The sequence below is a fragment of the Vicia villosa genome, unplaced genomic scaffold, assembly GCF_029867415.1.
Source record: "Vicia villosa cultivar HV-30 ecotype Madison, WI unplaced genomic scaffold, Vvil1.0 ctg.000775F_1_1, whole genome shotgun sequence".
Lineage (NCBI taxonomy): Eukaryota > Viridiplantae > Streptophyta > Magnoliopsida > Fabales > Fabaceae > Vicia > Vicia villosa.
In genome coordinates, this window is record NW_026705347.1 from 498,306 (window position 1) to 526,129 (window position 27,824).

General features: G+C 35.7%; 1 protein-coding gene and 1 pseudogene across 1 annotated transcript; one reads left to right on the top strand and one right to left on the bottom strand.

Annotated features, from left to right (window-relative positions):
• The first annotated feature begins 1,669 nt into the window (after positions 1-1,669).
• On the top strand, positions 1,670-7,680 carry LOC131631129 (ABC transporter B family member 29, chloroplastic-like). The gene is made up of 10 exons (XM_058901908.1): positions 1,670-2,364; positions 3,658-3,744; positions 3,840-3,947; positions 4,072-4,338; positions 4,407-4,490; positions 4,736-4,952; positions 5,085-5,170; positions 6,676-6,863; positions 7,041-7,170; positions 7,275-7,680. Exons 1-10 carry the CDS (start codon positions 1,714-1,716, stop codon positions 7,419-7,421), a joined length of 1,965 nt encoding a protein of 654 aa, XP_058757891.1. The 5' UTR covers positions 1,670-1,713; the 3' UTR covers positions 7,422-7,680.
• Positions 7,681-9,185: 1,505 nt separating this feature from the next.
• Positions 9,186-26,843, bottom strand: LOC131631115 (probable fructokinase-6, chloroplastic; annotated as a pseudogene).
• Positions 26,844-27,824: the final 981 nt, after the last annotated feature.

The following is a 27,824-nucleotide window of genomic DNA, read 5'->3' on the forward strand; positions in this document are numbered from 1 at the left end:
ACCAGAAATAACTGTAAACAGTATCTCACTAGCTCTTTCATTAGTAATGGAGATTACTGAAACCACCTACAGTTTCGTACTTAAGATTCTCGACATTTCCCCGCCTATTGAATATCTTAGTGCACTCTGATCTTTGTTTCTTGATTCAATGTCCACTTGTCGGATGGAAGAGGTGTTCTAATGATGGATCACCATTGATTATGACATTTTCGTGGATCTCCGTGGTGGTAATTAATATGGTAGAGTAAGATCATAATACTTAACGCTTCAAGTCGCAGCAACGTATCATGCGATACACGGCAGTAATTATGTCACTCGTTGGTATTTCTGCTTTTGGAGTCCCGTATTACTTCATTGTGATATAGGAATTCTGCCGCTATACAATATTCGCTTATTGTTTGGAGGTTTTTTGCCACATGGAGAAAGTACTCTGATAGCAGATCTACAATTGAAGTCATTACGGTCTGGACCTCATCGATGACAAACAATTGAAAATATGTGAAATTGGAAGGTTGATCGAAGATCTTTGGTGCGATCTTGGACGTTGTTGCCTCCATTTCTTGTTGCTTGTCATTATATTTATTAATTTATTAATTGAGTCACTCAAAATAAATTTCGTTGCACATCTCCTAAAAGTGTCTTTTACATCCATAAAACAAGTTTTTGATTAAGTGTACATCCCATAATTTTGATTTTTTTAGTCGATATATCTTTTAGGTCTAAAGTAAGGTAATGACTCATAATTTAAGAACCTTTGTGACTAGTTGGAATCCAGGTGGTCTACTTATGTGCACGAGTTCAACATATAAGTCAGTCCATCCTAGCCCGGATCGATTGCCTAGATGTTAGGGTCATGAAGGTACCCGAAACAGACATATACAACCCGTCATTAACTCTCAAAAGGAAAGCCAAGCGTTATATGGAGGTTCCGAATGAATTGGGTGATCCATTATAACTCAAAATCAATAGTAATTATGATTGAGGTAAACATTACTTTGGACATTGAATCTTAAGAAACGGTCCGCAGAACTTTATTACTCTTTATTGAAGAAAGTTGATGATCCATAGGAATGACTATATAAGGAACAACGAGGTGAATGTTGAGGGGAAAACGAACATTATCAATACTACTTTGATTAGCCAATATCATAAAAATTATCCAAAACAATGTTCATTGCAGAAACAATTAACATATGTTAATTTGAATTAATTAGTTTGTGTCTTAGACAGAGTCTTCAAAAACATAATACTTACTCCGACTTCTTTTTTCATTCATCGTCATCATGTTAATGATTTTTTTAAGTACACCTAAAAGGTGTCGGAGCAAAACAAATATAAGGAAAGAGGTAGAAAAAACGGCATAGATAAATATGGAATAAAAAGCTGCTTAATTCGGTGACAACTTCTCTACCCATCACAAAAAATTGAATAATATACATTCAACCAATCACAAGATCCCATTTAATTTTAACATATTTAATTATTTATAAAATAATAAAATTGTTTGTTATTTCTAAGATAATTTACACCGAATATAACTTTACCCAACTTTTTAAGTTGGGTAGATAATAATTCAACCCAAAAAAATTAAATAACAGAACACGGCGCATTAAATTTTGATGAAGAAAAGAACGTACTTAAAAGGGAAATGTTAATGTGACAATTCATATGAATTGAAGAGATATTGGGTCAACATTATTTAACCATGTATGCATGTATGATCCTCCCAATTTAACTCACATGCTCATTCCAATAGAGCAATTTTTAAACCGCAAGATTCCAATTTCCATTTCCTCATCGAGTAACATAATGCCAATTTCATATTCTTATTCATATTCACATTCACTCTCATCATCATTCATTCATCCAAAGCTAAACCCAAACCTCCGTCCAATCCAAACCCAATACCCAACCCAAAATAACCGCCAATTCCCGAACCTAAAACTCCAATCCTCCCTCCGAACCAACCACACAATCCACTTCCTAAAACCGCATCTAATCTCCCAGCACAAACCAATCCTCTACGGCTGGCTCTGCAGCGCTATCTCCGTCTACTCACTCTCCAACCTCCTCTCGAAATTCTCCGCCATCACCACCGCCACAACCGCCGTCGATGTCACACAGGGACTCGCGCTCGGCGGTTTGGTTCTTGTTCGGTTGATTGCCACGTATGCGCAGCACGCGCTTCTTTGGGAAGCTTCGCTTAATGCGGTTTACGATGTTCGCGTTCACGTTTTTGATCGTGTGCTTCAGAGGGAACTTGGTTTTTTTGAAGCTAACGACGCCGTTTCGAGTGGGGATGTTGCGTATAGGATTACTGCTGAAGCTTCCGATCTTGGCCTCACGTTATACGCTCTTCTTAATGTGAGTTTTGTATTGTTCTCTGTTTCCTTTCTTTTTAATTGTTTCGTAACAAAACTCATAAATTTTGTTATTCTTTTTGAATTTTTCTATTGTAAATTGAATTTATCATATTATTTACTAGACCAAAAAAATAATTAGTAAAGGAATCTTTTTCTTCAATCTCTCATTATTATTTTAGTTTAAATGATACTTAAGAAAATTTTAATATTAAAAAATTATAATAATATGATAAGAGTTAAAAGGCAGTGCACTACACTCTCATCTAATAGAGAATCATTAATATGCCATGTCATTATTTTTTTTAAATAAAAGAATGTTTTAATTAGATACATGATGGTGATTGGTTGACTGTATAAAAATATTTTCATTTGATAAATATTTAAAATAATATTATAAGAATAATTATTTAAATAATATTTTCATTTGAAGTTTATTTTTCAAAAATTCTTTATAAATTTCTTATAAACAAAAATATATAATACTATAAAAATCATTTTTAATTAAAATTAATTTTTAGTCTCTTTATTTACAAAATCAGATTTTTTATCTCTTAATTTACAATTTTTGAAAATTTATTTGTTTTCATTATTTTTGATAATGTGGTACTATATTTAATGATGAGACACAACTCTCTAATTTTTATTGAACTCACACATTCCATTCTTGATTTTCATCTCAATTATTTTTTAAGATCTTATAGTTTTTAAACTCCAATGAAATTCAATGGTTACTAACTTACTATGTTGTTAGAAACAATAGCATTTTTTTTATTGAAAAATACTAACAAAATTATTATTTATAAATTTTGAGGAATAAATATATTAGTCAAAATTTATAAAATAACTATTTATAAATTGCAAATATAATTATTCCTCAAAATTTATATAAAAATTCTATTAGTATTTTTCAAAATATTAATGTGATCCGCCATTAAAAGTTTCTAGTAACAATTTTTTGTGTTTATTATATAATTTTTTTTCCTTCACTAGACACAACTGTGAGTTGAGAATTTATTTTGTAAGTGTAGACTGAAGACTGCTAAAACGCAAACTTATTGTACTTTGTGGTTTATGTTCATTTTTCATGTTAAAATCCTAACGGTTTATTTCAGATGTTGAATGATAGATTGAGGGTTTAAAAATGAGAACTAAAGGGTTGAATGGTGGGGATTACAAACATGACCCCTTCATGTTTTTGCTTGCCGTTTTGAGAACATTGCACAATGATTTCATTCATGTTACATTAATTTCTGCTTATATTTTGATGATTGGTCTTTGTTTATGTTTCTGACAGACCATAGTACCTAGTTCTCTGCAATTGTCTGCAATGATAATGCATATGTTGGCTATAAGTCCTGTCCTTTCTTTGATTTCAGCCATGGTGAGTCAGGAGATTATACTCTTTTTCAATTACTGTTTGATTGTTCTTGCAGCGAGACTAGATTTAATCACACGTTAAGCTTTTGCAAATTGCAGGTTATTCCTTGTATGGTTCTAGTGGTTGCCTTTCTTGGTCAAGAACTTCGCAAGATATCTAAAAAGTCACATCTTAGCGTTGCTGCTCTCTCAGCATATCTAAATGAGGTAAATGTGACCGTCACACACTCCTTCATTGTAGTTTTAGAACAAATCTGGAAGCCTTGCATTGTTTTATTATCTACCTTGTGTTCAATGTTATTTGTTGTTTTCTTCCCCAAAAAATATTTAGATGCTGCCCGCGATTCTCTTTGTGAAAGCAAACAATGCAGAGTTGCTTGAGAGTGCCAGGTTTAGGAGACTGGCCCTGGCGGACAGTTCTGCAAAGCTGAACAAAAAAAGGATGAAAGCAGTCATTCCCCAGGTTATACAGGCTATTTACTTTGGAGTTCTTTCCATACTTTGCGCAGGTTCGGTGGTTATTTCAAAAGGTTCATTTGATCGCCGTAGCTTGGTTTCATTCGTGACTTCATTGCTTTTCTTGATCGAGCCTATTCAGGTATTGTTGTCATGGTTAAGCTTTTGAGAAGCTGTCTTTGGTTATCAATCTGAAAAGTAATCACGCAGGATGTAGGAAAAGCTTACAATGAATGGAGGCAGGGAGAACCAGCTATTGAACGCCTGTTTGCTATGACCAAGTTCAAAAATAAGGTAAATCACCACATGCTTAAGAGTTGCATGATTGTTTAGTTTTCATCTTTCTTTTCCATTTTTTTTATATTTACTATTATATTTGACCAATTGTTTTTGTTTGAAATTGATGAAGTTTTGATAATAGGAAAAAAAATCTAGGTTGGCTGTTAAGCATATAGTATCCTGTTCTGCTATTTTAAAAATTTCTGGTTAGGTAATTAGTTGAACTGTTATAATAGATCAATTTTGTTTCTCAATAATAGGTAGTTGAGAAACCAGATGCTGTTGATTTGGACCATGTTACAGGGGACCTGAAATTTTGTGATGTATCCTTTAAGTATAATGATGGCTTGCCCGTAATCTTAAATGGATTGAATCTTCACGTTCGGACAGGAGAAATAGTTGCTATCGTAGGTCCGTCGGGGGGAGGGAAAACAACACTCGCGAAACTGTTGCTTCGGCTTTATGATCCTATATCTGGTGAGTCATATGTGGTTAAGTATGGGGAGAGTGATTTATCAAATACATTTCTTATACCAACTGGTTTTAGTTTTATACTCACTTGTCATCTTTCTTATCATTAGATTCTATTATATATTGTTATACCTGCAGGTTCTATACTGATTGATAACCAAAACATCCAAGACATTCGTTTGCGGAGTTTAAGAAAACACGTCGGTGTAGTTTCTCAAGATATAGTAAGTGTTCATCACTCAAGCCTCTCATTTCTTCTTCTTCTTGTCCACTTGAATTTTAGCACTATTTTTTAACAAGCTTATAGGGGCAGTTTGGCAACTCCCACAACTGGTCTGATATTGTGTAAGATTAACTGGTTATGTAAATTCAGGTTATCTTGCAAGTTTTAACTACATTTAAAACTTATTTAACTCTAGTTTATATTTAAATTCAGGTTATCTTGCAAGTTTTAACTACATTTAAAACTTATTTAACTCTAGTTTATATTTAAATTCGAGATACATAACATGCTTATTGACTATATTGGCTTAACGAATAGTTCCTAAAAGTATCCTCATCATTTATCTACCCAAGGGTCCGTTTGGTTCAACGGAGGGAGGGGAAGGGAAGAAAATTTAATAGAGTGGAGGGGAAGGGAGAGGAAGGAAGGGGGGATGCATTTTAACTAAATATATGTTTTGTAAAGAAGGGGGGAGATGGGAGGGATTTTTAACTACATATATGTTTGGTTCACAAGGGGAAGGGCGGGATTTTAAAACTAAATTACTTTTTTTATCCTTACAAATATTGTCACTCGTATTTAGTAAAAACAATTCTAAATAAAAATAGTTTTGAGTAAATTTCATCAAATAAAAATTGTTCATTCATAAACAACACAAATTTAAACAAAATAGTCAGAAACATATTAAAATGTAAACATAATATTCAAAAACATATTAAATTGTAAATAAAATATTTATAAAAGTTATAGGACTATTATAAGATGATCAATCAGATGAGTCAAAGACCATTTGCATTATCATTGTTTTGCATCTTTGGCTTATCTAATTGATCATCTTATAATAGTCTTATGACTTTTATGAATATTTTGTTTACAATTTAATATGTTTCTGAATATTTTTTTACATTTTAATATATTTTTACTATCTTGTTTAAATTTATGTTGTTTATGAATGAACAAGTTTTTATTTAGTGAAATTTATTCAAAACTATTTTTATTTAGAATTGTTTTTATCAAATAAGAGTGATGATATTTGTAAGGATAAAAAGGTATTTTAGTTTTAAAATCCCTCCCCTTTCCTTCATTAAACCAAACATATATTTAGTTAAAATACCTTTCCTCCATTCCCTTTCCCTCCCCTCTATTAAATTTCCTCCCCTTCCCCTCCCTCCGTTTGTTATGTACAAGTGGGAGTTGGAAGTCCCACATTGCTTAGACTTGATTTAATGTTGGTGCTCCTCTTGATGACCCAACACCGATGAATCAAACGGGCCCTATGAGAAATTGTGTGCACCTTAAGTGTGGAGAAATGGACAATTTCGGGCTCGAACCCACACCCCAACACATCAAATACCCTTGCAGCTGCTAACTAGGTTCTACTTATTTGTTGAGTTCTTTTAATTCTGCTTTTGATGATATCCAACATATGGATTGAAAATAGATTATGATTTATATGAAAACTCTACATCAAATCTCAAAATACTGATGTTATATGTACTGTTATAGACACTTTTTTCAGGTACAGTTGCTGAAAACATTGGTTATAGGGACCTGACAACAAAAATCGACATGGAGAGAGTAAAACGGGTAGCTCAAACTGCTTATGCAGATGAGTTTATTAGAAAACTTCCAGAAGGTTACAAAACCAATATTGGACCAAGGGGCTCAACTTTAAGTGGAGGCCAGAGGCAAAGGTAATCTTCAGTTTGAAAATTATGTCCTATAACTATGAATGAACAGCTAATTTTGTTCTGTTTGGTAAGAGCATTTGGAAGTCATGAATAGTGTAAAAACCAAATTTGATGCATTGGATATTTATGAATCATCGATGATCTTAGCTTGTTTCTTGGATCTGTTTTTATCTGTTACAGGCTGGCTATTGCAAGGGCTTTCTATCAAAACTCTTCTATTTTAATTCTCGACGAGGCAACTTCTGCCTTAGATAGTAAATCTGAGTTATTAGTGAGGCAAGCTGTGGAGCGTTTAATGGAGAATCGCACGGTATGGAAACTAGCGTTTTCTATTCTTTGGCATGATCAGCTATGTATGTTTGGTATACCCTTTTCTTGACTACGAAGCTTCTAACATTCTTCCTATGTTCATAGGTGCTTGTGATTTCGCATCGCTTGGAAACAGTTATGATGGCGAAACGAATATTCCTTTTGGATAATGAAAAGCTAGAAGAGCTGCCTAGATCAACAATGTTGAACGGTCATATGGATTCATTGCTATCATCTGGGCGTATTATTTGAATATATGTATGCCATTGGATTCGTTTGTTTGTATATATTCCATCTGGGTGATTATATATAATTACATATAGGTTCAAAACAATGGACTCCCCTTCTCTATGAGCGCATGTGATTATGTAAATGTACGTCCTTTGGCTTCTTTAAAGTGAATAGCTAGTAAAATGAGAAAAAACATTATATTATAACCACTGATTTAATTATCAATGGTTGATACTACTCACTTTACTATATTCTTTTAATAATATATTAATTTAATTGAGATGTCATTGTCTTTTAACTTAAGCCCTCTTATACTTTCCAAGTGCTTATGTTGTCCTTAAATTCATCCCAAGAAATTGATGGAAAATTATTTAGGTTTGAAAGCTTAGTTTCCTTCTAAAATCAAGGTAACATTTTTTTTTCTCTTTTTTTGGGTTACACTTTTAGACAGAATCAATAGAGGTCTAAAGTTGTTGGCATGATAAATGACCTTGGGAAAAGTCCCTTTGAATATTGTGTAAAAAAACAAACTTTAGCAGTCAAGTTTTCCATTTGATTACATATAATCATGTCTATCTAAGTATAGATGATCATGTTTTTCTTAAAGGATAGATATTCAATTCTGTTGCTTCTATATAGATGATTATTTTTTTTTGTGGTAGATAATCATATCTCTATTGAGATGCAGATGATTATTTAAATTTGATGTCTAAGTGATTAAACTCGTTGACTTTGATATTCATGATCATTTTCCTTTTTCTTGTAGATGATAACAAAAAATATTTTACCCATGAAAACAAACTCATAATAGTATCAAATTTGTTCAAAATTATATTCTTATCATCAAAACTCCACATCTATAAATTATTGTTCTTCAAATTATTTTTAGTTCAACAATCTTCTCATTTTTTATAATGACAATGAATAATTTGTCAAAAATAAATTTAGAGAGTGAGGTTTGTAAGCTATCCTAAATCTAAGTCATATTAAAAAATAAACAATTTAAATTAATTTTAGTGTGTGGCAAATTTTGTTGATTAGATTCATAACATAAAATCTGTTGGTTTAAATATTAGTAAATACTCAAGCATGTTTCAATTAGTTCCCGGTTAAGATCTTGACAGATAAATACACACTGTTTTATCTCATGTTTATCTCTCTGCATGCACATTATAATATTATACATTTTATTTCCTTTTCTCATCAACAAAAAGTTTGAAAGAGAGAAAACACACAATTTAACATAATTTGAAATTAAAAAACAAAATTTAACAAGGATAAATAAGTAACAAAGTTGAGTGAAAAAAAGAACCATTTTTCATTGATTCAACAGAGCATTACATTTCAAAAAGTCTCAAAAGGAAAAAAAATAACAAAGGACAAAATAAAGACTACGATAGCCAAACATCCAAAGGTTTTGTATTAGTGAAAATGACATTGAAGAAGGTTGAGAATGAACTCAAAATTCGGGTCCTTTATCTCAGAAAGGTATAAACTGATAGGATCTAAAAGAGAACACTATCAAAACTCTAAGAAAGTTTTAAAATTCTATATTAGAGAAAAGATAAACTAAACTATTAAAAATAAACTTCATTGATTTCTTTCATATCCCAAATTTATCAAAGACACTACATTATATAATGTCATTAATGGATAATCTAACAAAAGTCCACTTAAATGATAATCGAAAAGTCCAACTAAAATATAATAAAAGTACCACTAATAAACTAACTTAAATAATACTAATTAATATATTAAAATACTAACTAAATATCTAACTAATATTTAATAACCACCCTCTATCATTGCCACAGGGTTCACATGAACCTTGTCCTCAAGGTTCGAAAATAAATATGAGAGTGGGGATATTGTTCTCGGGTCCCATTGAGTAACAAGAGTAAGAAGCCACCCTTTGTTAAATTCTATCACACAATCACCAATGAATGTTGCTATCAGCTGCAGAAATTCCCTCTTTCTAGTCATAGTCAATGCACCACAAGCATTGGCAAATTTGAGAGAATATCTCAATTGTTCTTCTTTCTGAAGTAATGAAAGATCTGTAGCTAATTATGATAATACTCCGGCCACAAATGCGTCACCAGCTCTGGTTGTATCAACTGCATCCATCTTCATTCCCTTCACTTTACCACTAAACTCCTTGGTGTAATATCTGCAGCCTTCTGAACCTTCAGTTTCAAGAAGTAGCTTGAGGTTTGGATGGAAAAGTTTTCATACAACGACATCAGCATATGGATTCTCACCATTTGTAAGAAAAGAAATCTCTTCTTCACTTATCTTAATGATATCTGCAGTATCCCATATACTTAAAATTCCTTCTCTAGCGCTGTCTGTAGAAAGCCATAAAGGAAGCCTCAAATTAGGGTCATAAGGCAGAAATACACCGACGTCTTTTACTGACTTTGTCGCAGATATATGTGCCCATTTGCATGGTTCTGTTATAAGACTGAACGAACCATAATAAAGATTTTGGCCTTTCTGATTAAGTCCAAGTCTAGTTCATCTTCTTGGAGTAGCATATCAACACTGGGATTACGATAAAACATGAACTCTCGTTCTCCGTATAACAAATGCTAAGGCAGTACGTGCACCAGGGTCAAAACACATCCCTTGGTTGTTTCCATTATTTTCCTTGAGTATACCAGCAAGCATATATCCAAATTCGTCCTCACCAACCTTTCCAATAAAAGCCAATGAACCTCCTAATCGAGCTATGCCTACAGCAACATTAGCAGGAGCTCCTCCTAGAGCCTTTTTAAAAGCAGGGGCATCAACCAAAGAAAGATCACTAACAGTTGGGACAAAATTAATAAGCATTTTCCCAAAACAAACAACTAGAGGCAATTCCTTTGTTTCATATCTCCCATCACCAGGTATTGCCTTTGCCTTTCCAGCAATAAACTTTGAATCTGTAAAAGAAACCTTATGCGCTTCTTCGAACCTCCTTGTCTTACAAAGACCGAAAATAATTTGATTGTACGTGATGCTATCCGGCTTATCAATGTACTCACTGAGAGATGAGAAAATTATGAATGAAATGAAAATGTTATCTTTATTTTAGGAAATTTCTTCACCCACCTCCTAACCTTCTTGGCCACCTCTGGTGAATTTACCAAAATACCCCTAGTTTCGGAAGTTCATTTCCAAAAACGTACTTTTTGTGAAAAAAAAGGTGTTTTTGGAAATGTATCTCCGAAAAGGTGTTTTTTTTTAATATAAAATATTGATTTCGGAGATGCATCTCCGAAATAAAGTTGTTTTTCAGAAAATTGGTGTCTGTTCATCTCCGAATTCACCCCCTTGGATGAATTCGGAAATGTACTTCCGAAATTAGGTCTGGACAGAAGAAAAATATCAAACAAGAACGATTTGCTTTATTTAATCGGATGAAGATTACATCGATCACATTACACAAGATTAAAGTTACATATTGTTAAACACGGGTAGGTGGGGATGAGTCAACATTTTGATAACGTCGTCCGCCGATCTTTGAAGTTTCGCGTCCAACTCGATCGGGCCCTTCGAAGAAAATCGGTCGAACGTTGTCCACAAAACCGCTAAATCTTCGTTGTTCTTGATCTCAAAAGGTGTGAACTTAATGTCTCCCTCGTCGTTAAGCGATGGCGAGCGGTACTCGAGCTTGACAACCTTTCGATTCTCGGGATAGTGCAAAAGCGTGTTGAGCGACGTTATCAACTCCGCAAACGGCGTGTCGCGCGAGAAGCGAAATTGGAACGGCATCGGGTAGCCGGTTTCAAAGTAGACGAATGCTAGGTGGGGGTAGGTTTGTGTCATTTGTGTTTTGTGGTGTGAAGAGGATGAAGAAGAGTGTGTTGTATTTATAGACTTATTGGAGCAATGATGGCCCAACAAACCTTATCCTGCTTCAGTGGACATTTCAGAAATGAACTTTCGAAAATTGGAGGCAGACTAGCATATTTCAGAAGTTCATTTCCGAATTATGCAGAAAACAGAACTAAATTTTGCATTTTGTTGATTGCTTAGTGTTTTGTGTAAAAATTACAAAAGGAATTCAAAATACACATAAATTAGCCATTGATGACATAAAACATACTTATATTATATATGTATTGAATCGGTCCGATTTTACATGATAATCAACAATACATACAAAAATGGTGATTACAAACAAAAAACGATTCGGAACAAACTAAAATTCACCGAACCAATCGGTGGATCCTAAGTCCAAAATAGGTATGTTCTTCGACCGCTCTCTATTTTGCTCGCGCTCTTGGCTCATCAATTCTTCAAACTCTGCCATTCTTGAAACGAAAGGATCCGGCCAAGTCTCCGCCTCATTTGAATGATGCGCCGTCCATTGACAAGAAGTAGCCGGTATAGGACACCCCGGTTTCAAAAACACTTGGACGAAGTGCCGCGATCGTAGATACCCGATGCATATGATCCGGCTCGACGCGTCCAATGGCGGTCGACTATAAAGTGGAAAGAAAGTCTCACTTAGTCCAAACCTCGTCCAATCGATACATACCATATCATATGCACTTGCTATTAGATGACCCATATCGGGGAATGAAATCCACTTCGAAACCGGAGCGATACCGATAAGTGATGGAACAAGTGAATCATGCATTTTCGCAAACTTTTCTTGATTTTCATATAGTCGGTCGTAGATGTCCCGATACGAAGTCAACTCCGCAATAAGTTCCCGTCGGACTAAAGTGTTATTATTTTCCCCTTTACCGAGCAAACCTACAATGGCCCGATATCCACAATTGTCGTCGCCTCCGACATCAACGATGTTATCGATATATTTGTGCATAAAAAGTGGCATCTCATCAATGTAGACAATGGGTGATTTTTTTATCGGCGGTGTGCGAGGTGGCTTCGAAATACGGGCTCCTTTGTTACCACTACACTTGGACTTCGGTGTCGATGAATCCGGGAACGATGCATCAACATGTTCAAAGTAGGAAGGAGATCGTTTTGTTGACGTGTCATCTTGTGTAATTTTGGACTTTTTTGGTGCACCTTTCGTTTTAACCGGTTGAGATGGCGGTTTCAAGTCGGTGGTCTCCGGATATGCAATTTTTCGTAATTGTTCTTTAATGTGCATTTTCGTTGTGTCATCCGCATTAGCAAACTTCTCCATTATCACTTCCAACTCGTCGGAGATGGTGATTTTGGAGTCATTTTCTTTCGGCGGGTCAAAATCATCAAAACGAAGCTTCTTCCAATGGTCGGCTACCTCATCCATGCGTATTGGTGAATTCAACTTCTTCTTTTTTGCAAGTATACAAGCACATGGAAGGCCGTATGTCTTTCTAATGGTACACCCACATAAAGAACTATCCGGCCCCGTGGTCTCCGACCGCTTCGCTTCATGAAACAAAAAATTCAAACCCGATCGGGATATGTTGTAAATCAATTGGGAGAATAAAATTTGGCCCTTATACCGGTGTTCCATAACCGTCTTGCTCCGACCGAACGATGTTTGAATTTCATTGTGTTGATTTTCAAGCATTTGGTTCACGGTGTCCCATCCCCGACACAAATCTCCCTTGCTATCACCCAACCACCTCTTGAAGACCGCATGTGCGGATTCAACTCGGTTAGTCGTGGTGCAACCAAGATGTCTAACTCGATTTGTCCAAGCGCACACGACTTTTTCTCTAACTTTGTCAAGAATGGTGGATTCGACGTAATGACAAAAAATCTTAATGGAACCACACAAAGACCTAAAGTGTACCAATTTCTCGGTATACACCTCTTCGGAGTATGCATCCAAAATTTCCCTCCATGCCGCCATTATCCTATCAACCACAACACCGGCTTTGATTACTTTACCATTTTCATCCGGCCTATCTTTTGTCCCAACCGCGGGTTTCAACTTACTTCTCACGTTGCAAGTTATGTGATACCAGCAAAGTAACACGGTCGATGTCGGGAAGACGGTGTCGACCGCATTCATCAAAGCATTGTCCCGGTCCGTGACAATGACGTTTGGCATACACTTTTGATCAACTAACAAAGACTTGCATATGCCTAAAGCCCATGTAAAGTTTTCTTCTTTTTCACACTCCAAAAAAGCAAACCCGACCGAATAAGTCTTGTCCGTTGAGGTCACACCCACTATCTCTAGAAGAGGAAGCCTATATTTGTTTGTCTTGTACGTCGAATCCATGATAAGAACGGTTGGAAATGTGTTGAATAATTTGATACTTTCGGGATGAGTCCAAAAAATATTACGCACCGTAACTTTGTCCTCGGACGTTCGGAAGCTTGACACATATTTGTTATCACTCAATAGCTTCAAAAGTTGTTGCATTTCCGACCGAGGGCCCATTTTCAAAACTTTGAGATTGTGCCGTTCATTGTAAACTTGCTTGATATTTGAAACGCTATCCGGTTTTTTACGCTTCAAATCGGCAAGTATGTTGCGAGGCGCCACTTTGACTATCGTTAAATCCGAAATCACATTCTTCTCTTCGCGGGACAAACGACACGCCATTGGATGTCCGTGTAACTTGGCCTCCAAGGCATGATTATGAATTCCACAAATTACGGTTAAATGCCACAAATCATCGACCCTTCGAGTCGCGCGCAACTTAAACGGACACCCACACTTTCTCGATCCCGTGTCTTCGTGTTTTAGAACCCGGTTTGATTGTGCATAACTCCCACCCCGTTCGCAATTCAAAACAACGAAAGCTTTCCGCCTACTATTTCCATTGCCGGACCTTAAAATAACAATACCAAATCCAAGTTTACTAGCTTCGTTCCGAACCCAATCAATCAATTGTTCGCGACTACCGAAGCTCCGATCATTTGTAAATTGTTGTCGAACATCGATCGCATTGATCATAGGATTAACGTCGATAACCGGATCGTTATTAACGTTGACAACTGCCGGAACTACTGCTTCATTGTCTTGCACATTGTTGTCCGGATGCACCATACCTAAAATATGCAAAAATTATCAAAATTGGCCAAAACTGTTTTTTTAACTGCCAGGGCATATTTCGGAAGTTCATTTCCAAAATTTGTTAGGTAATATATTTCGGAAATGAACTTCCGAACCATTGCAGGTTCAGCATAAAATTCATCAATTAATGTAGTGAAATAGGGGATGAAATGAGAGATGTTTACCTGAAATTGTAGCTTTCTATGCTCCCTTTAACGTGATCAACGGTTTGAAACTTGATTTTAGGACGAAAAATGGATGGAGATGTTAGAACAAGATTTGTTCTGATCAATTATCTTAGTTTTGATGATAACAATAATATGAATTTTGCTTAAGATAATATGGTACTCTAATCCAATGCAATTTCCTTTTCAGGAAATATATATATAAAGAGTATGCATAATTCAGCGCTCAGAAGCTTTGTCTCAAAGGGTTCAGCATGCAACATCAGAACATGGTCTGGCAAGACATCAGAAGATGGTCGAAGCAGAATCAGAACATGGGTCTATGGAAGCATCAGAAGAACATGAGATCAGAAGCACTGAAGTTCTGATGGTATCACGCTCAGAAGCACTTCAAGGTCAGAAGATCAGAAGATGCTATGCACCAAGCTGTTTGACTCTGATGATATTCAAACGTTGTATTCACAAACATCAGATCAGAAGGAAGTACAAGTGGCAGGCTACGCTGACTGACAAAAGGAACGTTAAAAGCTATTAAAGGCTACGTCAGTAGACACAGCGTGAACAAGGCTCGAGGTAGTTGACAAAAGCGTATAACATTAAATGCGATGCTGTACGGAACACGCAAAGCATTAAATGCTCCCAACGGTCATCTTCTCCAACGCCTATAAATATGAAGTTCTGATGAGAAGCAAGGTTAACGATCCTGAACAAGATTATTCAAAAAGACTTGCTGAAACGCTGTTAAACTCAAAGCTCAGAATCTTCATCTTCATCAAAGCTCACTACATTGCTGTTGTAATATATTAGTGAGATTAAGCTTAAACGTTAAGAGAAATATCACAGTTTGTGATTATAGCTTTCAAGAAGCATTTGTAATACTCTTAGAATTGATTACATTAAGTTGTAAGGAACTAGAGTGATCGTGTGGATCAGTATACTCTAGGAAGTCTTAGAGGTTATCTAAGCAGGTTGTAACTAGAGTGATCGTGTGGATCAGAATACTCTAGAAAAGTCTTAGAGGGTATCTAAGCAGTTGTTCCTGGAGTGATCAGTGTGTGATCAGAAGACTCTGGAAGACTTAGTTGCTGACTAAGTGGAAAACCATTGTAATCCGTGCGATTAGTGGATTAAATCCTCAGTTGAGGTAAATCATCTCTGCGGGGGTGGACTGGAGTAGTTTAGTTAACAACGAACCAGGATAAAAATAACTGTGCAATTTATTTTTATCTGTCAAGTTTTTAAAGCTACACTTATTCAAACCCCCCCTTTCTAAGTGTTTTTCTATCCTTCAATTGGCATCAGAGCGCCGGTTCTAAGGTGCAAGCACTTAACCGTGTTTAGAAAAGATTCAGGAAGAGAAAAACGCTTCAGTAAAAGATGACTGATGAAATTGCAAAGTCTACACCTGCATCTACATCTGGCTCTACTGAGCAACACAACGGTAACAATGGTTATACTAGACCGCCGGTATTTGATGGTGAAAACTTTGAATACTGGAAAGATAAACTGGAAAGTTACTTTCTTGGTCTAGATGGTGATCTATGGGATCTTCTGATGGATGGTTACAAACATCCAGTAAATGCCAGTGGCGTAAAGCTGACAAGGCAAGAAATGAATGATGATCAGAAGAAGCTTTTCAGGAATCATCATAAATGCAGAACTGTTTTGCTGAATGCTATCTCTCATGCTGAGTATGAGAAGATATCTAACAGGGAAACGGCCTATGACATATATGAGTCCTTGAAAATGACTCATGAAGGAAATGCTCAAGTCAAGGAGACTAAAGCTCTCGCTTTAATCCAGAAGTATGAAGCCTTCAAGATGGAGGATGATGAAGACATTGAAAAGATGTTTTCAAGATTTCAAACTCTTACTGCTGGATTGAGAGTTCTTGACAAGGGATACACCAAGGCTGATCATGTAAAGAAGATCATCAGAAGCTTACCCAGAAGATGGGGCCCTATGGTGACTGCATTCAAGATTGCAAAGAATCTGAATGAAGTTTCTCTGGAAGAGCTTATCAGTGCCTTGAGAAGCCATGAAATAGAGCTGGACGCAAATGAGCCTCAAAAGAAAGGTAAGTCTATTGCATTAAAATCCAATATCAAGAAATGCACTAACGCTTTTCAGGCTAGAGAAGAAGATCCTGAAGAATCAGAATCTGAAGAAGAAGATGAACTATCCATGATCTCCAGAAGGGTAAACCAACTCTGGAAGAGCAAGCAAAGGAAGTTCAGAGGCTTCAGAAGTTCAAAGAAATTTGAACGTGGAGAATCTTCTGATGAAAGAAGATTTGACAAGAAGAAGATCATGTGCTATGAATGCAATGAGCCATGACACTTCAAGAATGAATGTCCAAAACTTCAGAAGGAAAATCCCAAGAAGAAGTTTCATAAGAAGAAAGGTCTTATGGCAACCTGGGATGAGTCAGAAGATGATTCAGACTCTGAAGATGAGCAGGCTAACTGTGCGCTGATGGCGACAGAAGATGACGGATCAGAATCTACATCAGAATCAGATTCTGAAGAGGTATTTTCTGAACTTACTAGAGATGAGTTAGTTTCCGGTCTAACAGAACTTCTGGAATTCAAGTCTCAGATTAGTCTCAAATACAAAAAGCTGAAAAAGCTATTTGAATTTGAAACAAAGAAGCTTGAGTTGGAAAATTCTGAATTAAAAGAAAAACTTTTAAAATTATCCAATAATGTTGGATCTCCTTCTGATTCAGAAAAATCCACTCCTAGTCTAAACCATATTCTGAAAGAATATGATTTAAGTTTCAGAAAGTTTTTATCTAGAAGTATTGGCAGAAGTCAGCTAGCTTCTATGATATATGCTGTGTCTGGAAACAAAAGAGTTGGCATTGGTTTTGAGGGTGAAACCCCATACAAACTTGAACCTGTTGATGAAATGAAATTCACATACAAGCCATTGTATGATCAGTTCAAGTATGGCCACTCCCATGATATTAGGCACACTTCACATGCTCAAAGTTTTCACATAACACACACCAAAAAGCATGTGACACAACCTAGGAAATATCATGAAACTCACATTAAAAATTATCATGATGTTCCTCCTATTGCTTACAATGTTAAATCCAAGTTCAATCAGAACTTGAGGAGAACTAACAAGAAAGGACCCAAGAAGATGTGGGTACCTAAGGATAAGATTATTCCTATTGCAGATATCCTTGGCTGCAAACAGGACAAAGCACAACATGTCATGGTACCTGGACTCTGGATGCTCACGACACATGACAGGAAGAAGGTCTATGTTCCAAGACCTGGTGCTTAAGTCTGGAGGAGAAGTCAAGTTTGGAGGAGATCAGAAGGGCAAGATAATTGGCTCTGGAACTATAAAGTCTGGTAACTCTCCCTCCATTTCTAATGTACTTCTTGTAGAAGGATTAACACATAACCTCTTATCTATCAGTCAATTGAGTGACAATGGTTATGATATAATCTTTAATCAAAAGTCTTGCAAGGCTGTAAATCAGAAGGATGGCTCAATCCTATTTACAGGCAAGAGGAAGAATAACATTTATAAGACAGATCTGCAAGATCTTATGAGTCAGAAGGTGACTTGTCTTATGTCTGTTTCTGAAGAGCAGTGGGTCTGGCACAGAAGATTAGGTCATGCTAGTTTGAGAAAGATTTCTCAGATTAACAAACTGGATCTTGTCAGAGGACTCCCTAATCTGAAATTCAAATCAGATGCTCTTTGTGAAGCATGTCAGAAGGGCAAGTTCTCCAAACCTGCATTCAAGTCCAAGAATGTTGTTTCTACCTCAAGGCCATTAGAACTCTTGCATATTGATCTGTTTGGCCCAGTCAAAACAGCATCTGTCAGAGGGAAGAAATATGGATTAGTCATCGTAGATGATTATAGCCGCTGGACGTGGGTAAAATTCTTGAAACACAAGGATGAGACTCATTCAGTGTTCTTTGATTTCTGCATTCAGATTCAATCTGAAAAAGAGTGTAAAATCATAAAGGTCTGAAGTGATCATGGTGGTGAATTTGAGAACAGATCCTTTGAAGAATTCTTCAAAGAAAATGGTATTGCCCATGATTTCTCTTGTCCTAGAACTCCACAGCAAAATGGAGTTGTAGAACGAAAGAATAGGACTCTGCAAGAAATGGCCAGAACCATGATCAATGAAACCAATATGGCTAAGCATTTCTGGGCAGAAGCAATAAACACTGCATGCTATATTCAGAATAGAATCTCTATCAGACCTATTCTAAATAAGACTCCCTATGAATTGTGGAAGAATAAAAAGCCCAACATTTCATATTTCCATCCTTTTGGATGTGTATGCTTTATTCTGAACACTAAAGATCATCTTGGTAAGTTTGATTCCAAAGCACAAAAATGTTTCCTTCTTGGATATTCTGAACGCTCAAAAGGCTACAGAGTATACAATACTGAAACTTTGATTGTGGAAGAATCAATCAATATCAGGTTTGATGATAAGCTTGGTTCTGAAAAACCAAAGCAGTTTGATAATTTTGCAGATTGTGATATTGACATATCAGAAGTTGTTGAGCCAAGAAGCAACGCATCAGAAGCAGAACTTCTCAGAAGCAAAGAATCTGAAGATCAAGTATCAGCTTCTCTTGACAATCTAAGCATTTCTGAAGAACCATCTGTCAGAAGATCATCCAGACTCATCTCTGGTCATTCAGAAGATGTCATTCTTGGAAAGAAGGATGATCCAATCAGAACAAGAGCATTCCTTAAGAACAATGCAGACTGTCAATTAGGTCTTGTATCTTTGATCGAGCCAACTTCTGTTGATCATGCTCTAGAAGATCCAGACTGGATAATTGCTATGCAAGAAGAACTGAATCAGTTTACAAGGAATGATGTTTGGGATCTTGTTCCTAGACCAGATGGATTCAATATAATCGGTACAAAATGGGTCTTCAGAAACAAGCTCAGTGAGAAAGGTGAAGTGATAAGGAACAAAGCCAGACTGGTGGCTCAGGGTTATAGTCAGCAAGAAGGGATTGACTATACAGAAACCTTTGCACCAGTGGCCAGGTTAGAATCTATTCGTCTATTAATTTCATTTGCCACTCAACATAACATCACTCTCTATCAGATGGATGTTAAGAGTGCCTTCTTAAACGGTTATATAGATGAAGAAGTTAATGTCCATCAACCTCCTGGTTTTGAAGACTCTATGTCTCCTAATCATGTTTTTAAACTAAAGAAATCGTTGTATGGATTGAAACAAGCTCCCAGAGCTTGGTACGAACGCTTAAGTTCTTTCCTTCTAGATAATGGTTTCACTAGAGGAAAAGTGGACACTACTCTCTTTTGTAAAACCTTTAAAAGGGATATTTTAATTTGTCAAATATATGTAGATGATATTATTTTTGGAACATCTAATGCTACACTTGGAAAGGAGTTTGCTGAGTCTATGCAGGCTGAGTTTGAAATGAGCATGATGGGAGAACTCAAGTATTTCCTTGGAATACAAATAAATCAAACATAAGAAGGAACGTATGTTCACCAAACCAAGTATGTGAAGGAACTTCTGAAGAAGTTTAATCTTCTAGACTGCAAAGAAGCCAAAACTCCTATGCATCCAACATGCATCCTAGGTAAGGATGAGGTAAGTAAGAAGGTAGATCAGAAGTTATACAGAGGTATGATTGGATCTCTTCTATATTTGACTGCTTCTAGACCTGACATTCTGTTCAGTGTTTGTTTGTGTGCTAGATTCCAATCAGATCCTAGAGAATCTCATTTAACTGCTGTTAAGAGAATTCTAAGGTATCTGAAAGGTACTACTAATGTTGGCTTAGTTTACAGAAAATCTAAAGAATACAACTTAGTAGGATTCTGCGATGCTGACTATGCTGGAGACAGAATTGAAAGAAAGAGTACTTCAGGAAGTTGTCAATTTCTTGGAAGTCATTTGATCTCCTGGTACAGCAAGAAGCAAGCAACTATTGCTCTATCAACAACAGAAGCAGAATATGTCGCTGCTGCTGGTTGCAGTACACAGATGCTCTGGATGAAGAGTCAGCTAGAAGATTATCAGATATATGAGAGTAACATTCCTATATTCTGTGATAATACTTCTGCTATATGTTTATCTAAGAATCCTATTCTTCATTCAAAAGCTAAACATATTGAGATTAAACATCATTTCATAAGGGACTATGTTCAGAAGGGTGTTATATCTTTAAACTTTGTGGATACAGACCATCAATGGGCTGATATCTTTACAAAACCCCTGGCTGAAGATAGGTTTAAGTTCATTCTGAAGAACATCAGTATGGATTTATGCCCAGAATGAGAAGATGAGAAGTTCTTATGTATGAGTATCTTCTGAAATAAAAGTGTCTAAGTTGATTCAGAACCTCTATTAAAGCAAAACAGTTGTTACGTTTTATCTCGGGATGGTAAACTTGTCGTTACTGTTCATAGATAAGCGCGCGTGCAGTTGAAGGGACGGCGACCATAGGTAACTGTGCTAGTCACCTCATTTGTCTTTATTATCTCTCCTCATGTCACGTAACATTAAATGCTATCCATCATTTGTTTCATTTTATTTTCTTTTAAATACTCTTCAAACGCTTCTCCTTCCCTCTCACATTTCCTCTATTACACTCTATCTTTGTTTTCCTTCTCTATCTTTTTGCATTCATATCAAACCCTAGCTGTTCATTATCTGCAAATCCATCATGAACTCTTCATCAAGCCCAGGAAACCATGGAAAAGATCAAAACAAAAAGAGAAAAGCTGTTGAAACATCTTCGACTAAACCCAAAAAGATAAAGATCACCTATGACCCTCTCAAGGTGAATCCATTCGAAGCAAAGTTGTCTGGAAACTATTCTAGACGTGTGTTTCAACCCCCTGGTGAAAGCCCTCCATCATCTCCATCTTCTTCATCATCTTTTTACCTTCACGACTCAACTTCCTCTTCATCTGACCTTTCCTCTCCCTCAACCCATTCCAAAGAAATCTCTTCATCTTCACCTGCTAAGAATGTTGTTTCTGATAGAGATTGTGGAAGATCTGCATCAGAATCAAGTCTCCCTGACCCCTCGCCTGGAAGCCCAAGAAGCAGTCAATGATGCGTTTCACTCCTTCATGACATGCTGGCGCAGATTTTGTCTTAGCTAGGGTCGTAGTCTTGAGTCTTAGTAGTTTTCTTTCCTTGTTGCATCTGCTTGTTAAACATCTTCTCATGTAATATCTTTTGATTATCAATGAAAAGTTTCTTTGTTTTCCATTCCAGTGGTTTTATTTGTCGTTTTATTCATCTGAATCATTTGAAATATTCTTTTTGATGTTATGACAAAAAGGGGGAGAAGATAAATGATAAATGATTTGATTAATCTATCAGTTGCTGGGTAAAGCTCCCACACATTTTCTAACAAGAACTGCAAGTTCTATATGGTTTAAGTGTTTTGCAGGTATAAAGAAGTGAAGAGAATCTTCAAAGCAAACACAAGAAGCAAAACCATAAGAAGTGTTATTCTGAAAAGAATAAACTCATGGAAACTGAAGCAAGCTGAGTGCAGTCAAGCTTCAGAAATCAGAAGCAAGAAAGAAGAATGAATCAGAAGCACTGATAATAGAATTTGATCCATATTTGTCTATGTGCTCTGACAAAATTCTATTTGCTCTGATACATTATTTTAGCCTATATGGCTCTGATATATATGGCTCTGATACATATCATGTGTTTTAATATACATTTTATGTTCTGACTCGTTCATGCTGACTTTTGTCGTTTAGTTTTTGTTCTGTAACATTTCAGGATGTAGAGATGCTCTGATGATGCTCTGGTACATTCAACAATGTTCTGATACAAATCTAGCATGAAGTGATGTTGGTAGAAATTCAAGCTCTGAAGCTATCCGAGGGAAGCAGAAATCAGAAGCTGTGATTGTTCTAAAGATCCAGAAAATTCAAGTTCTGAAGCTGTCCTAGATGGAAGCAGAAATCAGAAGCTGTGAATGTTCTAAAGATCAAAGAAATTCAAGTTCTGAAGCTGTCCTAGATGGAAGCAGGAATCAGAAGCTGTGAGTGTTCTAAGGATCTAAAGAAATTCTAGTTCTGAAGCTGTCCAATGGAAGCAGAAGTCAGAAGCTATGAATTCTCTAAAGACAGAAGCTTATGTGATCGTCTCTACCGAAATAATCAGGGAAGTCTTTTATTAAAGTTCTTCGAGTATTTATTTCAGGGGGAGATTATTTATCTCAGGGGGAGATTGTTAATCTCAGGGGGAGACATATTCATATGCTTATGCTATAGCTGTGTAATTTGTCTTTTGCCGTCTGCTCTTTCTGATCGCAAATTCATATCATTTATATATGTTTTTGTCATCATCAAAAAGGGGGAGATTGTTAGAACAAGATTTGTTCTGATCAATTATCTTAGTTTTGATGATAACAATAATATGAATTTTGCTTAAGATAATATGGTACTCTAATCCAATGCAATTTCCTTTTCAGGAAATATATATATAAAGAGTATGCATAATTCAGCGCTCAGAAGCTTTGTCTCAAAGGGTTCAGCATGCAACATCAGAACATGGTCTGGCAAGACATCAGAAGATGGTCGAAGCAGAATCAGAACATGGGTCTATGGAAGCATCAGAAGAACATGAGATCAGAAGCACTGAAGTTCTGATGGTATCACGCTCAGAAGCACTTCAAGGTCAGAAGATCAGAAGATGCTATGCACCAAGCTGTTTGACTCTGATGATATTCAAACGTTGTATTCACAAACATCAGATCAGAAGGAAGTACAAGTGGCAGGCTACGCTGACTGACAAAAGGAACGTTAAAAGCTATTAAAGGCTACGTCAGTAGACACAGCGTGAACAAGGCTCGAGGTAGTTGACAAAAGCGTATAACATTAAATGCGATGCTGTACGGAACACGCAAAGCATTAAATGCTCCCAACGGTCATCTTCTCCAACGCCTATAAATATGAAGTTCTGATGAGAAGCAAGGTTAACGATCCTGAACAAGATTATTCAAAAAGACTTGCTGAAACGCTGTTAAACTCAAAGCTCAGAATCTTCATCTTCATCAAAGCTCACTACATTGTTGTTGTAATATATTAGTGAGATTAAGCTTAAACGTTAAGAGAAATATCACAGTTTGTGATTATAGCTTTCAAGAAGCATTTGTAATACTCTTAGAATTGATTACATTAAGTTGTAAGGAACTAGAGTGATCGTGTGGATCAGTATACTCTAGGAAGTCTTAGAGGTTATCTAAGCAGGTTGTAACTAGAGTGATCGTGTGGATCAGAATACTCTAGAAAAGTCTTAGAGGGTATCTAAGCAGTTGTTCCTGGAGTGATCAGTGTGTGATCAGAAGACTCTGGAAGACTTAGTTGCTGACTAAGTGGAAAACCATTGTAATCCGTGCGATTAGTGGATTAAATCCTCAGTTGAGGTAAATCATCTCTGCGGGGGTGGACTGGAGTAGTTTAGTTAACAACGAACCAGGATAAAAATAACTGTGCAATTTATTTTTATCTGTCAAGTTTTTAAAGCTACACTTATTCAAACCCCCCCTTTCTAAGTGTTTTTCTATCCTTCAGGAGATTGATTGGTTTTTGGAGAGGGTTTGGAGAAGTTTTGGAGAAAAATGATGAAATAGTGAAGGAGGGAAAATTGTATATGCAGCAATATTTTCGGAAATGAACTTCCGAAATATTCACGGTTTTGAATTTTTTTTACTTCGGAAATGCATCTCTGAAAACACCACTTTTTTGGTGTTTTCGGAGATGCATTTCCGAAGTAAAAAAAAATTCAAAAAAAAAAAAACTTCGGAGATGCATCTCCGAAGCAGGGGTAGTTTTGGGATTTCGCTGGGGGTGACCCCCATAGGGAGGTGGGTAAAGAAATTTTCTTATTTTAATTCTCCTAGATAGTTTTTTTTTATTATTCTTCCCCTTTTCTATTACAAACCCTAATTCATATCTTTGGTAGGAATTGCTTCCTATCATAAACTCATCTTCCATTTGTATTTAGTGTCATTAGCAGGAGTGATTTCTCCATACAAAAAAATTGAACCCCAATCAGTATAGTTAAAGTCAATAGAGGATGGAGAAGATGAAGAAGTGTCTTCATATTTGATGGTTGTGCACTTGTTGGAGAATCTTTATTTCACTCTAATGGAGTGTTTGGGCTAGGTGGTGGTGGAGGAGGTATTGGAAAAACTTCATAGTTAGTCTAGTAGACAATGATTGTGATGAGTTGTTTAGGTGTTTGAGATTGAGATAAAAGATGAGTTTCCCGACTAAAGTAACATGAATTTATAATGAAAATAAAACAATGAAAAGATACAAAATTGATAAAATGCAAGTAATGATGAAGAAAATATTTTAACTTTTTTAGAAGAGAAGGTGCAGGGGATTGTGAAAAAAGCATGTGAAAGTAGGTGAAAAGAGTTTCAATTTTTTTGCCAAGAATCGAAGCATTAAAGTGTTTTTGAGAAAACGCAAGAAAATGGTAAGGAAATGTTTATCTGGCGGGTTGTTTGTTGGAGCATTTGGAGTACCCGTAATGCAGTGATTTTCAAGAATGAAGTCTGTAATTTGTCAGATTTGGTTTGGAAAATCAAGATTACGGCTTGGAAATGGTCTATGGTGGGGGATATTACACATACCAATATCAACTTTTATAATTTTTGGAAAGACCCTTTTCATTTTTTAGTCTAAGTTCTTATTGGTTTGTAATTTTCTTTTTAGCCGTTTTTTTCCCTCCTTTTGTACCTGGGTTGGAGTACCCCTAATACTCCTTTTAATATATCCTAGCTTACAAAAAAATGACCTAGAGGGTTAAAATTAGAGGTTGAAAATATTTCAAAGAGTTATTTTTACCAAAGGGTTATTTTTCAAAAGAATTTCTTATTTCACCTGTGTTTTTCTAACTCATCACGCAAAATTCTAAAAATAGCCTTAAAAACTATAAATATATTTTCGGTGCGCATCCCCACACCTAATTCATTTGTTTTTTAAATTGACTCCATTTTACGGTAAACTTGATATCGAAAGGCACTTCCGATATAAATTGAAAATAAATTTTGGGTTTTTAATACGGTGACTTATCTATTCTTTTGATCTATTGCTGTTGCCTGAACTCAAATTAAAAATTCGTATTGTATTATCACTCAATTACTTCCAAAAATGAGTGCATCGTATTGTTTAGGAACTGGAAATCCATTTCTGATTTATACCAAAAATATATTTTTGATTTTAGAAGAACAATTTAGAAATTGCGTAGAATTTTTCTTTTCACCATAGGTGAAATAAGAAATTTTCTTTTTCAAATTAAAAGGACTTTTTATCTAGCAAATTACCTATATGATTTTAAATAAAATTCTTCTTTATAAATCTAAAATTATTTTTAACTCATTATTTTTAAAGATATCAGCTATTTAATAGTCTGTACCACCACATTTTTATATTTAAAACTCCTTTCTAAACATAGTCATTAATGAAGTGATTCTTAATCTCAATATATTTTAATCAAGAGTGAAAAATTGGATTCTTGGATAAGAAAATGGAAGAAGCATTATCACAATAGATATGAATCTTATTTTCCTTTATATGATAATCTCTAAGTTGGTGTTTCATCTAGAGAAGTTGAGTGGTGCCACTTGCAACTGATATGTATTCAACTTATAATATGGATAATACAATTTTCATTTGCCTTTTACTTTTCCAAAAGATGATATTTTCAACAAGGAATTGACAACTTCCAGTAATGTTTTTTCTTTCTATTCTGTACTCAACATAGTTAACATCGTGGAACCTAACTAGCTTAATGTGTTGAGAAAATTGAATCTCCATATATTCATCATGGAGAAGAAGGAAAGGAAAGAGAAGAAGTGAAAAACTGTTATTAAATCACTTAAGGAATAACAGCTATACAATGCAACTTATATACAAAGGAGGTGTACCATAGTTAACCAATGCTAGCATGCATGCAATGTGCATAATTGAATCTCCCAAACTAACTAACTAACTATAGTAACTTGTGTGGCAAGCTATATCTGAAACTTGTTCTCCATTCTTCAATATATCTTCTCTTAACACCCTCCCACAAGCATGACTATGATATATATCAATCATACCAAGTTTGCCAATGGAATCTCTGAATTTTGATAGAGCAGGAGCCTTTGTTAGAAAATCAGCAAGCTGTTCTTGAATGGATATTGGCAAAAGTTTGAAGACATTCTTTTGTACCTTCTCTCGAACAAAATGGCAGTCTATTTCTAGATGTTTTGTCCTCTCATGAAACATCGGATTGGATGCTATGTGAATAGCACTTCGAGAGTCACAATACAATGCTGGTTGTTTGTCACATGTGATGTCTAAATCCTTCAAGAGATAAAGGAGCCATTGTAGTTCACAAGCAGCTGTAGATAAGGCTCGATATTTTACTTCTGAAGAAGATCTTGAAATGGTAGCTTGCTTCTTCGCACACTATGATACAAGAGAATCTCCTAAAAAGAATATGAAGCCTGTAGTTGGGGCTGTTATCGGTCCGGTTCGGTCCAAATAAATGATATCCCGCTTCATGGACCGAAAACTTATCCGGGTAAACCGGGACCGGTCCAGCACAGTGATGGTTAAATTTTTGGACCGAAACCGATCCAACAATTTCGGGTAACCGAAGACCGAACCGAATTAGATCTTTTTTAATAAAATAACCGAAATCGGACCGTTGTTGTTGATCGGGTAACCGGACCACCCGATACACAAAAAAAAAATTAATGAAATTTCATGTTTATTTATGGGTTTCCAAACTGTACATGAAATGAAACTAATAATTTTACATGTGAAATTAACAAGCAGCAGCATTTCATAATCACTCATATAATATTCCAACTTATATAATATACCAAGACAAATATTGATGTTTTGGTAACAGGCTACCAAAGATAATTGTATCAAAAATACATGAGGTTTCAAAATGACAACCAGCAGCAGCATTTCAAAATGATAAGTCAAAAGAAACTCAAAAGATCATTACATTTCATAATGCCTCAGAACAATCTCATCATTGGCATTGTATTCAACTTCAAGTTGCAGCAGCAGTAAATGAAACACACAAATCTTCACCAAAATGATATGTCAAAGGTTCATCTTGTGGCTCCTCAAGCTACAACACAAATTTGAAAAGTATTAGTTAAGATAGAATAATAATAAACATCTATTAGTTAGAATTGAAAGAAGACATGAAAAATAAACTTACAATAGAAGCAGTGCACCCCTTCTTTA

What these genes read in the sequence shown, in the direction of transcription:
- LOC131631129 (XM_058901908.1), top strand. Translation starts at nt 1,714, where the DNA reads ATGTATGATCCTCCCAATTTAACTCACATGCTCATTCCAATAGAGCAA. An exon ending in CGTTATACGCTCTTCTTAAT is followed by an intron (nt 2,365 to 3,657) that starts GTGAGTTTTGTA and finishes TGTTTCTGACAG; the next exon opens with ACCATAGTACCTAGTTCTCT. An exon ending in TCTTGATCGAGCCTATTCAG is followed by an intron (nt 4,339 to 4,406) that starts GTATTGTTGTCA and finishes GTAATCACGCAG; the next exon opens with GATGTAGGAAAAGCTTACAA.